The sequence below is a fragment of the Strigops habroptila genome, chromosome 1 (genome assembly GCF_004027225.2).
Source record: "Strigops habroptila isolate Jane chromosome 1, bStrHab1.2.pri, whole genome shotgun sequence".
NCBI classification, from domain to species: Eukaryota; Metazoa; Chordata; class Aves; order Psittaciformes; family Psittacidae; genus Strigops; species Strigops habroptila.
The window spans coordinates 104191414-104203760 of record NC_044277.2 but is presented as its reverse complement, the minus strand read 5'-3'; the positions used below and the strand labels follow the sequence as shown (position 1 = coordinate 104203760).

General features: G+C 38.5%; 1 protein-coding gene across 1 annotated transcript in view; it reads left to right on the top strand.

Moving 5' to 3' along the window:
• Positions 1-12347, top strand: part of KMT2C (lysine methyltransferase 2C) — a 197057-nt gene that overhangs the window by 142313 nt on the left and 42397 nt on the right. The window contains 4 exon segments of the mRNA XM_030478642.1: positions 346-474; positions 2459-2578; positions 5104-5234; positions 6854-7040. Of these exon segments, the coding sequence (XP_030334502.1) occupies positions 346-474; positions 2459-2578; positions 5104-5234; positions 6854-7040 (567 nt within the window).

Sequence of the window (12347 nt, the reverse complement as noted above, 5' to 3'; positions counted from 1 at the left end):
AGGGCACCAAAAAAATTTCTTAGATTCACATATAGTAACTATAGCATTTATTCTCTGGTTTTGTGTGGATATCATCTAACAGGAAATGTATGTACATACTGGGTCTTTGTGTATAGGTAGGGTGGGCTTCCCAAATTTAAAGATTTATGTATTTAGAGAGTATGAGTATCTATCCCTTATCAATTTAGAGAGATTTAGTATTTAGAGAGTATGAGTATCTGTCAACCCTTGTGAAAAATCTGTCATTCTCAGTCAGCTTCTCAGGTATCAGTCAGGTGTAGAAATTTTGGAAAAATATCTTCTTTCCCTTTTCCAGTTAAAGTTACCATTGCCTCTTTTCTGCAGAAGGTGATCTTATGGATTGTGACGGTAAATCAGATTCCAGCCCAGAACGGGAAGCTGTGGATGATGATACCAAAGTGGCAGAAGGAGCTGATGGGATTAAAAAAAGGAAGCGAAAACCATATAGACCCGGTAGGATACAATAATTTATATTGTTGTGTGTCCCTTGTTTGTTTTAACACTTATATTCTGTATAATAACAAAAAAGATGCTAAAACCTAGTATTGAATTCTGAAGTATTCTACTGTTCATTGTAGATTTTAGATTTTTACCCTGTTCTGTTAAAACAATTTTTAGTCCTCTTACCAAAATACATTTCCACAGGTTGCTGCTCAGCAGTATGACTGTTCTTAGTGTGCTGTCAATTATTGGTTAGTAGTTCAAATCCATACATTGTATTGATTCTTCACTTGATATGAAAATGTACTGTATTTATATACTTGATGAAGGCCGAGATTGGTTTTTTTTTTGTGTGTGTGTATATATATCTGGCAATATCTGAACTTCAGAGGTTTTTTTGTGGGTATCTTATTTTCTGAAATACTTGATGAGAGTAATTTACTAAATATTTGCAGATGATGTGGCAGTGAATTTTAATTAACTCGGTTATTGGATGAATTCATTTATTTTCATTTATCAGTGCAGTCAACTCTTAGTTATCTTGACTGTGGATTAACTGTGTGTCCTGGATGCAGAAACACTTGAGCTGTCTCCAGGCGGAAGAAGCTAGAGGTACCTAACTGACTCTGTAGGAGATAGCTCTGATTCATTAGGGCTAAAACTGAACCCAGTTAATAAGCTCTGCTGAGACCCTGCCTGGCTTTTTGAAGAGCCCCTCTATCACGTACCTTGATATGTCTCAGAATCTGTGTTAACATGTTGGGTTTGTGTTTCACTATGCAGCCTCTGACTACTGTGGGTAAGAAGTTGATTGTAGTCTTTGCAGTCACAAACACTGTTTTTGCCAGTCACACCCATCCTGCTTGCTGTAACAGGCTATAGTAGAGGAGGAGAACAGAGGCAGTGAAATGACTGAGGAGGCGAAGGCAAGGAATACAGTGAAGGAAGGAAAGGAAGCTGAAGTTACAACAGGGTCTTGTTTCTCTTGCTTCTCTCTCAGTAGCTAAACAGAGCTCTACTACCTTTTACCCTCCCCGCATCATTTCCCACACTGCTGTGTAAGAGCCCTGTCTCAGCAGGTCATGCCCATGTGTATGTATATTGCTTTCCACCACGGGCCCACCCTGGAGAGATCGTGGTACAAACCCCCATTGTTTAAAGAGATTTCCTTTTTCTCTACAAGTAATGTACCTCAACAAGCCATTTATTTCTACTGCTGGGTCCTCAAGAGAAGAGAGTTTCCTTTGCTCAGAGTGGTTTTGAGTCATAAGTTGAGCAGCCATCTGTTAGTTTTCTGCAGCCAAGAATTTCCCTGAAAAATGAAGCAAATTCATAGAATAGTTAGGGTTGGAAAGGACCTTAAGATCACCTAGTTCCAACTCCCCTGCCTTGGGCAGGGATGCCTGACCCTAGACCATGTCACCCAAGGCTCTGTCCAACCTGGCCTTGAACACTGCCAGGGATGGAGCATTTACCACTTTACTGTAAAGGATCAGGAGCACTGCAGTCAACCTCTAGTGAAGGATTCTGGGGTTTCAGGCAGTATGATGTTCATTAATTATCTTTTTATTTTGTGGTATGTCCTTCTTTAGTATTGTGTGGAGTCGTGGGCTCTCTACAGCAATTTGTAGAGTTTTTAATGGTCCTTTAAGGTTCTTTAGTAGGTTTCATTTAGTAGATTGACTTCTAATTGGAACGATTCATTAGCTTGCCAAGGGATGGAAAAAACCAACATCTGAAAGTTGACAGATTTGGTGATTTGAACTTCTTGTAGATGTTATAAAGTCCTGAAACTCTGATCCTTTTTGATAATTACATGGAGACATTAAAATTCACAAATGTTTCGTAAAACTCAGTGAAAAATCCTTAAGTATCAGATTCATTCTTAGACCCCCACAGATGCAGTAGTTCCCTTTACCTGCAGAATGATCTTGGCTCTCATTCTTACTATGAAACATAGTTTAATCAATATACTGAATTTTTGCTTCCTTATTAGGTATTGGGGGATTTATGGTACGTCAGAGAAGTCGTACTGGGCAGGGGAAGACTAAAAGATCTCTCTCCAGGAAAGATTCTTCTGGATCTGTTTCCGAGCAGTTGCCTGGTAGAGATGAAGGTAAGTGTAGAAACTTGTTTTTAAACTTCTGTTAATGCTTAAGGCAGTAAAAATAATGCAACTCATCAACATAAAATTATTTCCAGATATGTGCTACAACAGAAAACGTTTTTTGTGTGTGTCATGATGGCTTTATTAATTCAACTGAAAATACTAATTCCTACATACTTACAATTTCAGCATAGCCCATGATTTACAAAGAAACTGAAACAATGAGTTGCAGGCTATTGTGGGAGATAAATAGTGAGAATTACAAGGACTGCTGTATTGTGTCAGAGCACTGTTTAGTCTAGCTTTGACCAGTAAAAAACAGAAGAAAGCATAAAAAATGAGGTAGGTTTAGAGCAGTCCTCTTTCTGATACACCTTCCACCAGAAGTCGTGATCCAGAGATGTCTTTTGGACAATCAGTTTTAATATTCACCAGTGTTCCATGTTCCACTAATGTGTCTGATATTTTTATGTATCTGTTTAAGCTCTGGAAAATTCTGTATTGTTGAGTTCAACAATATACTATTGTTGCATGAAGAAATAATTCCTTCTTATTTTAAACTGGATATCTGAGAGTTCCATAAGCTACCTTTGCATTTTATAAAAATCAATCCATATTAATTTATAATACAGAAAGATTTTGTAGACATGTGTCATATTCCCCCATCAGTGGCTGTCTTTTCCAGGGCTGAAGAATCCTACTCTAGTCACTTCTCATAGCAAAGCCATTTTAGTGACTGGTACTTTAATACTCAGTAGATTGGGCACCTAACAAGAACTTGGATTGTTTATGGGTCTTGTTCTCTTGCTTGCTATGTGTGATTAGACTAAATTACTTCATACGTCTGGATTTGTTCACACTATCTAATCTAGAAAAGATTGAGGTATCATTAAGGTGAGATGTGGAATATGTTTAGGTCAGAGCCTGTTTCCTGTAAAGTCAGTAGAAAGAGGCAGCTGCTTCTAAAGGTTGGCTGATGTCATCTCAGAAGGCTCTGGTCTTTGATTTCTCTTGTCACTCTCTGCTATCTGTTTAGAGGCAGATCAGCCTCTTGCTATATATTTGTAGAATGTGATGGAGGCTGGATCTTTACCACAACATCCAGGCAGAATTAAAAACTAATAGTTAAATGTTGTCCTTACTTGCATTTGTAGTACTACTGTGTGAAGCCAACAACTGTTTGTTTTATCAGTGCCACTCAGTATTCTAGCTAGGTCCCCTATTGAGATACAGTGCTTGCTTTCTCTTTAATATTAGTGTTAGAGGTATGTTTTTCTGTTTTGTAAATGTTATTTCAGTGTAGTATACTACATTGTTTCAAGTAGTGCCGAAAATTTTGCTTTAAAGTTTTTCTTGTCTATAGGGATCTGCTCCTTTAAGTTAAAAAAAACAACAACAACAAAAAAAAACTATTGCCCCATTCTGGCTAACAGTACAATGCATATTGTTAAGAAGCAGTATTCTTAAACAAGTATTCTTCAGTTAAATGTTGGAGCTTCTTTTTGTCTGCTCAAGCACAATTGCTTTGTTAAGATAAAAACCAACCCCAGATGATGTTTGTATGTTTTAAATCATGGTAGCTTGCTGAGAGCCTGCTTCTCAGCTGCCAGTACTCATCAGCCTTACCAAGTGTTTTGCTGCTCTTGTTATGTTCTACCTCTTTTCTCTGCAAAAGCTCATTCTCAAACAATGCAGAAGCCATGGTGTTGGTGAGCTTCATTCTACTTGCAGTCCTCCAGATATGGTACGAGAGGTTACTATAGTATAAAGCATAGCTGATTTTAATAGCACAATAATACAGTTTCTTAAATAACTTCCCAGGGTCTTTAACTTGATGTAATTAGCTTTGGCAAGGCAGAGCTAGTAGGACTTAGAAAGTTCTGCTTTTACCTGCAGTGTTTTCCCTGGTCTGTTGAAATAGAATACTGAATGATTGATGAGCAGTCTGTGCTTTTGTGTTTATTAGAAAAAGCAGTGCTACTGTGGAATATGATAGCTGAATAAATGTATGATTTTTCTTTAAGGGCTTCTTTATAGATTTCTTTTTTTAGCCTGTTCATTATTTATATGACAGTCTTTCTCAGATTAAAAAATGTATTACTTTCAATTTGAGAAAAATTAGTGTATAAAATGAAAGGTGATTAATGTGTAGCTCAACATTGGTGATTTTGGAGATACTGTTTCAGTGGAATTAGCTTTCAAATATCTGCTTGAATGGCTCCTATATTTTTTCTCAGATTACCAAATTCTTAGGTGGCTTGGAGATCTGAAAGTTAAAGGTCTGCCTTCAGCCACTGAGCTGTACAACAAGGTAACAGCGATGTGACCAGTGTCACATCTGGTATTCCTTATTGCCGGAGCCCAGACGATCAGGTGGCAGTTCACAGCTGGCTGGATAAAAGCCACCTTTACAATATATCTAGAGTGAGATTCAGGATACCCTTTCACCCAGATATATTAGGTATACTACCACTGTACCTTTAGAGCAAGATACCGAGTATTTTATTTATTTGTGCCTGAATGTTACTGTTTAGGTTGGACAGAACAGCTGCCAGACACTCCAGTTGAGGAGTCCACCCCAGCTTCAGAAAGTACTGAGAAAATAAAAAAGCGTTACAGAAAAAAGAAAAATAAACTTGAAGAAACCTTTCCTGTCTACTTGCAGGTAAAGCTGTTGGTATACTCCTTGTTTAAATCCGTTTAGAAACCTGATCTTCACATGTGGATTCGTACTTGATTTAAACCATTAATATTTCCTTTCTATTCCCAATTTATCATTCAAATTAAATGGGTTTTCTGTAAAGAATGTTCTTAAGTTTGTGAAGAGAGCTGTATATTATATTAAATCTCCAGTCCTCTGATGTTATTTCTCAGTGTATAGATCTCTACTTCTTCTGAGATAGGAGGTGGGGGGGGAAGAAGCCTTTCTTTTCTCTCTGAACTGACATGTGATGTTTTCACCATTCAGCTCTGTAGGATGTCTTAGCCTGGTCATGTAATTTCCTCAAGATACTGATTTTTCTTTTCTGAGGATTATAGAACATGATTTGTTAGGGAAAACGTGTTTTTCTACAGTTTTGTGGGTTTATGTGCCCTGCATCTTCCTACCACAATAATCTCTGCTCTTTCCCCCACTTTATTTTGATGATGTCCCTAGCAGGTAAGAGGTTGGAGTTGTGGTTAATAACCAGGATATTAATGATGACTGAGCAACTTTTCAACCAGTTTATAAACTGACCGGCTTATATATGTCTCATACAGAGAACATTATATGTCTTGCTCTTCTCCTCAGCCACCTTTTTCATGAAAAGTTCATTATCTTGGAGATGTTCACCAAATGTCATGACAAAGACTATATTGGGATTGAAAGCAAAGAATTGACAGAGAGGCAGAACAATCTCTGTCTAAAAATAATTTGTATTTTCTAAGTGAGGAAGTGAGTTGGAAAGAAAATTCTTAAGCACATTTCCTTTGGATTAGTAAGGATAAGGGCTGTTTTTCTTAATGTATGTTTTACTCCTGTAGAATATTTCTTAGATTATTCTTTTGCTCATGTTGGAGTAACTGGTACTGAAAAAAACCCTATCGTCAGCTTTATTTTAGCAGCTATATCCTAAATTAAGATTTTTAAAGACTATGTAAAAACCAGAAGAAGTTCTTATATAATGAATAAAAATTAGCTTTAACGTTTGATAGGTTGTTGTCACAGTACTAAGTAGTCAGGCTTAGGTGAGTGATAGCTGTTACATAATATTTTAAAAGATAGTAATGTAACTTAAACATCTTTAGGTGGTTTGTTACTGCACTTTGATGTTAGGACGATTTTGTGCTAACTAAACTGCAGTGTATGGTCGTTCTAGAATTTGGACCATGGTGCACTTGCATGTTTTTCATAAAATCAAGTTGTACAGCAGTGTTCCCCTTCTTTAGCTCTCCTATTTGTGCAAGGAGGAATACTGAAAACGTTGAAAAGCTTGGGATGTGTAAGAGCACTGCATTGTTACGCTGTCTGTTCCACATGTATGCAAGGTGACTGTAGTTCTTCTATATGATTTAAGGTGTGAATTTAATAATAAAATAGTGATAGTGTAGCTACCTCAGGTAAGTTGTATCCACCTTATCCATGCCTCATAGCCTGGAAGAGATACTGCCATACTGGCAGGCATGTGAGACTGAGAGTGTGTTCTTATATTCTAGCAATCATTGGCTTTTAATTTCAACTTTGTCATTTACCGAGTAGATACGGTGTTCTTCCTACATTGAATCATTTTGTCTTCTTTGCAGGAAGCTTTCTTTGGGAAAGACCTACTAGATACCAGTAGACAAAACAAGATGAGCCTAGATCATTTACCAGAAGAATCGCTTCAACTCTCATGTAAAACAAATCTGAGCACCAGTTTCCTGGATCCTTCATCTGATCCCCTTCTTAGCTCAACCTCCACTCCAGCTCAGGCAAAACTGGGACCTCAAGGTATAAAAAGCTAAAGTTAGTGACAATTCGGTAGTCTGATTTTTCTTGTTGCCACTGGGCCTTTTCCACTCTTTCCTGCTTCACATCAGATAAACATTGTGAGAATTTTTCGATGTTTTGTGTATCAGCTGTCCTTGTGAGCTTAAGTTATGTTGATAATTAGTGATACTCAGCTTGAGGGCTCCAGCTGTTTCAAAAAGAGCAGTGGATAGCACAATTGCCACTTAATGCATTTTTGAAACTCCTTGACTGTAATGTCCATGTCTATAAAATTCATGAAAATTAATTCTGTGTAAGAACAAGCATGCAGATCCATTATAGAAGAAGACAAAAATACTCTAATTAAAAGATATTTTTAGTAGTCTATTGAATATTAGCTAGATGACTGTCATCCAACTTGTATTTTCTTTAATGTTTTAGAGTATTTTAGGTTGCCAGTCTCCTCAGAATTTCTGGTTCACCATGTTCTTTCTGGACTTTAACCCTTTCTAGGTGAAGTTTATAGCCCCTGGGCAATCTTCTGCTATTGCAAAACCCCACTGGGGTTACTGCTGAGAGTTTTGCAAATAGCTAGAGGGTTGTAAAGTGCTGCTGAAAGGGCAACCTCACACAAAGGAGCAATTAAAAGCAAAAACCCTACTGTCCCCTCCAAATTATTTTTTTCTCCATGTCTTGTAGTATATGCTGTTAACTAGAGGTGTCTTACCGTTCTGTGTCTTTTAAAAACTGTTACTATTTCTTGTGTATATTAGTTAATTTGCAGCTTGTGTTTCAGCTCATCGTCACAATTTTTTCTGTCTAAAAATGTTTACAGAGATTGATAAAGTTTCCCATGCCTGGAGTCCTTTGAAGAAAGGTCATTTATTTGTGATTGTTTCTCAGTGAAAATGTGCTAAATTAAAAACAAAAGGCTACATTATAATTGAAAATTGATTGTTACACAGTTGAAATATTGAGTAATAGGGAACGCAAAAGTTAACTTCCCCTAAAGGGGAAACTGCTGCGAATGGAGTGTTCCAAGGTCTGTATTTCATTGGTTCCAATACTGCAAGAAGATACACTCACACAGACCGTTTTCCACCCCAGCATTCTTTTGAAGCCAGAGAAATACAGATTCAGAAGTCTTTGATGGCCTATTCAACTGCAAGATTAAAGTCACTAGTGTTCCTGTATTATGGTAGTATAAGGTTTTAGAAATTCATGAACTTGATGTTAATCTAACATTCTATTTTTCCAAAATTTGAAAGGATTTTTTTTCTTTTTTTAAGAAACCTGTTACTTATAAATAAGCAAAGTTGCAAAACTCTCATTTCCTCTTCTTTTTATTCAGAAATAAATCATAACAGGTTGACAATAAATAAATCACGAGCAACTGTTTTAGTGGGTAACCTACTGTCTTTCCCATTTTATACATGAGAGACTCAAAGGACAGTGCTTTCTGGTTGTAGGAATGCTCTCAACAATTGTCTCTCAACTGCTTAGTTTTTCAGCCAAAATTGTGTCCAGACGGAGCTGTTTGTTGTAGTTGGAGCGCCAGTGGGTGAAGTCATCTGCCAGTATTGATCAGTTCCAGTGCAATTTTTCTTAACTCTTTCACTGAGAATTTGTAGGAAGAAGTTATTTCCATAATAGCATCCACATGCGTGTGAGAGACAAATTCATTTTGAGTGGTGGAGACCCTGGTAAACTGTCTAACTGCTGAGCTAGCAACAGTCACATCTTCCCTTTTGGCTGGTATTGCAGAGGAGCTGGAGGTGGGAGCAATGTCCCAGAACACCTGTGATATTTTTGTTTGGATACAGACCTGGCTTTGGAGCAGGAGCAACCTAAACTGCTTTATTCACTGCACTGGGGGGCTGTAGGGCTATGTTATTACTGACCTTGCTGTTTTCCCACAGTGCCATTTCTCACAAGGAATGCTGACTCTATGACAGTCCTTGCTTAACGGGATAGGTCTTTTCCACGAGGAAAATGTTCTTCTCCTGGAAACTTCACTTGTTTAATCCCAGGATTAAGGGTTAGATATACTTGTTCATCTTCCAAAGAGCTCTCAAGCAGCTAAAGTTACCCTATCTGCTTTGCTATTCAGCATAGGACTGCTATGGAGTTGAACAACAGTGTGTTCAATCTGCTCATGAACTGACTGTGCATTTCAGTGGCACATTCTGAGACTATTCTTAGGGCTTGGTTAAGGGTACCTGACGCTTTTGCTAAACAAGATTGCAGTGGTGATGGGGGTTGGCAGAGCTAGCCAGAAGAGGGGGTTTGGAGTCCTTTGTTTGTTGTTAATTTCTAGTAACTGTGACTGAAGTAAGCTTTAGGCTTCCAGTCCTGATTGCTGTCTGGCAAGGAGGTTGCAGTTTCTGTTTTTGGTTATAAGACTCCACTTTCCTGTAGTTTTACAACGAGTGGCACACTGCACAGTGTATTCTGCATGGGACCAGCCCTTAAAATAATTTCCAGGAAAGTACTAGAGCAGAGTTTGAAGGCTTGCTCACTGGGAACACAGAGCACCAGATCTCCAGGGTTTCCCTGGCTATTGATGTGTTACTTGAAGGTGGTGTCTGGGATCTGTTGCATCCTGACTAATTTGAGGACTCTCTGCATCTCTCTTGTGTTTTTTGACCTGGGTGTCTCTGATGAAAAAGGCCACTTGCTGAGGTGGGCTCTGTCAGGTCTCTGGCAATGTGATCTTTCCTTTGATTTGAAATAGCTGAAATTAAGTGTATTTTTTCAAGGGATGCTGAAAAAGTAATCTGTTCAAGTAGGGTCTTCAGGAAATGCTGAAGAAATTCTTCATTAACAAAAGGAGAGGTGTCGTCCGAGTCTCTGCAACTGGTTCAGATGCTGCTGGGATAATTTATAACTAGATCTGTTATTGCATGATTAAACATCTTTGGGCGGCTGCAGCCTTGGAAGAGGCGTTTTTACTCTTTTAGAACTTCGTAAATAAATAAAAGTAAATGCATTGGAGGGATCAGGATCACAAGATAACAGTAGAACTGTGCTCTCTTAGAGATCCAACATTACAAGCACATTATTTTCCTTTTTGTTGTTTCTTAGTTTTCATCTCCATTCTGAGAGAGTCAAATTAGTGAGCAGTATTGAGCTATTTGTTTGGCAGCAGATGTCAACCAGCTATTGATTCTGATCTGAAGCAGCTGCCTGAAGTGATTTAGTTGTTTCCAAGATAATATTTAGCACATGGAATTAAACCAAAGAAAAAATAGAAGAAAAATGTGAAAATAATGCTTTAGAATAGATGTCTTATATGAGACTCTCAGATCGGGGAGTCTGGCCCTGTGCTGTCACCAACACTCAGCCTTTTTATAGACTTAACAAGCTCCATTTTGAAAGCAGGTAGCTTTTTTTCCAACCTATTAATCTCATTGGAAGTCCATTACAGCATCTGATTGCCTTAATAGTTAGGGGCCCTCTAATTTGAAGCCTGAATTTATTCATGGCCAGTTTGTAGCTACGGGTGGTAGAGCCTTCAGTTATGTCTTTCCACCTGAATTCTTTCTAGCTACTTATGCAATATATTTATATTCAAATTAGAAGTTGAATTTTTAGGGACTGTTCCCAAGCACATTACTAAGGGCTGTGGAGAAAAACACCTTAATATAAAATACTACAGAAGAATTAAAGGTTACTAATACAGTCTCGGTGCTTCCTTCAGAAAGGCCTTTTTATATATGATACTTACCTGCCTTCAAATAGGGATTCAGGAAAGTTAAAGAACGGCTAAGGTCAAGCCTTTACCTGTCAGCCAGCTGAAGTCATGAACATCACCTTGTGGTGCCTGGTGTTAGTTACTTGCATAATTAGACCAAACTGCCAGAACAACAACTAGTTCTGTTTAAAACCTTACATTTTCATAGTACTTTTATGAGATGCACAAAACAGTTACACCCACAAAGTGATGTTGTTTTGAGGCACTCCTTAATACATCTAGTGGCAAACATAAGAAATGATTTAATTAGGATGGTATCATCTTGTCTGCATTATGAAGGAGAAAAATAAAAAAATAGTAAGGTGAAGAAAGATTATTTTCTTGTTGACTTTCAGTAATGGTTGAAGGGAAGAGGGTTGACGCTCAAAAAAGCAGAAGGAACTTCTAATTCATTGTAGAATTTAGCAGTTTGGAGTGTAGCTTCATAATATAAGTAAGTCCTTGGCACGAGGCCTCTGAATTAAGCTAGAAATACTTTTCTGGGGCAGTTGGGTTGTAACTATGTGAAAGATACATGTACATGTGTGAAACTTGTTTGTTGTTTGACTTTCTGGTCCCTCTTCAACCTGCTCATGTTTGTTTTCCACACTGTACATTTGGAATATGATTCATATTAATCCCTTTTCTCTGTTTAATTATATGCATATTTACCATCTCATCATGTTTCATTCATCTGGCAATGATTGCTCGTGTGGTCATGATAGTCTGCATTTTTTTCGGTAAAACATTTTTCTCAACTTTTATTTATTTGCCAAACAATTTTCTTCAAGTGTTGCACATCTGTAACAGTCCTAAAAACCTAGTTAATAAAACCACATGGCCCATTTGGAGTCATTTCTTTCTAATGAATTGGATGTCAAGAAGATAATCATATCCAGAATTAATTATTTAATATTAAATGATTTATTGCTAGGACCAGGCCAGTTTTTCCTAGACAGCAGCCAAACATGACAGCTACATCACAGCTAGAAGTTGGGCAGAGAAGAGATTCAGAGCAGCCCTGCGGGCAAGGACTTGGGGGTGTTGGTTGAAGAGAAGCTTAACATGAGCCGGCAGTGTGCGCTTGTAGCCCAGAAAGCCAACCGTATCCTGGGCTGCATCAAAAGAAGCGTGACCAGCAGGTCGAAGGAGGTGATCCTGCCCCTCTACTCTGCTCTTGTGAGACCTCAACTGGAGTACTGCGTACAGTTCTGGTGTCCTCAACATAAAAAGGACATGGAGCTGTTGGAGCGAGTCCAGAGGAGGGCCACGAGGATGATAAGGGGGCTGGAGCACCTCCCGTGTGAACACAGGCTGAGAGAGTTGGGGCTGTTCAGCCTGGAGAAGAGAAGGCTGCGTGGAGAGCTCACAGCAGCCTTCCAGTATCTGAAGGAGGCCTACAAGGATGCTGGGGAGGGACTCTTCCTTAGGGACTGTAGTGGTAGGACAAGGGGGAATGACTTCAAGCTTAAAGAGGGAAGTTTAAGTTAGATATAAGGAAGAAGTTCTTTACAGTGGGGGTGGTGAGGCACTGGAATGGGTTGCCCAAGGAAGTTGTGGATGCTCCATCCCTGGCGGTGTTCAAGGCCAGGTTG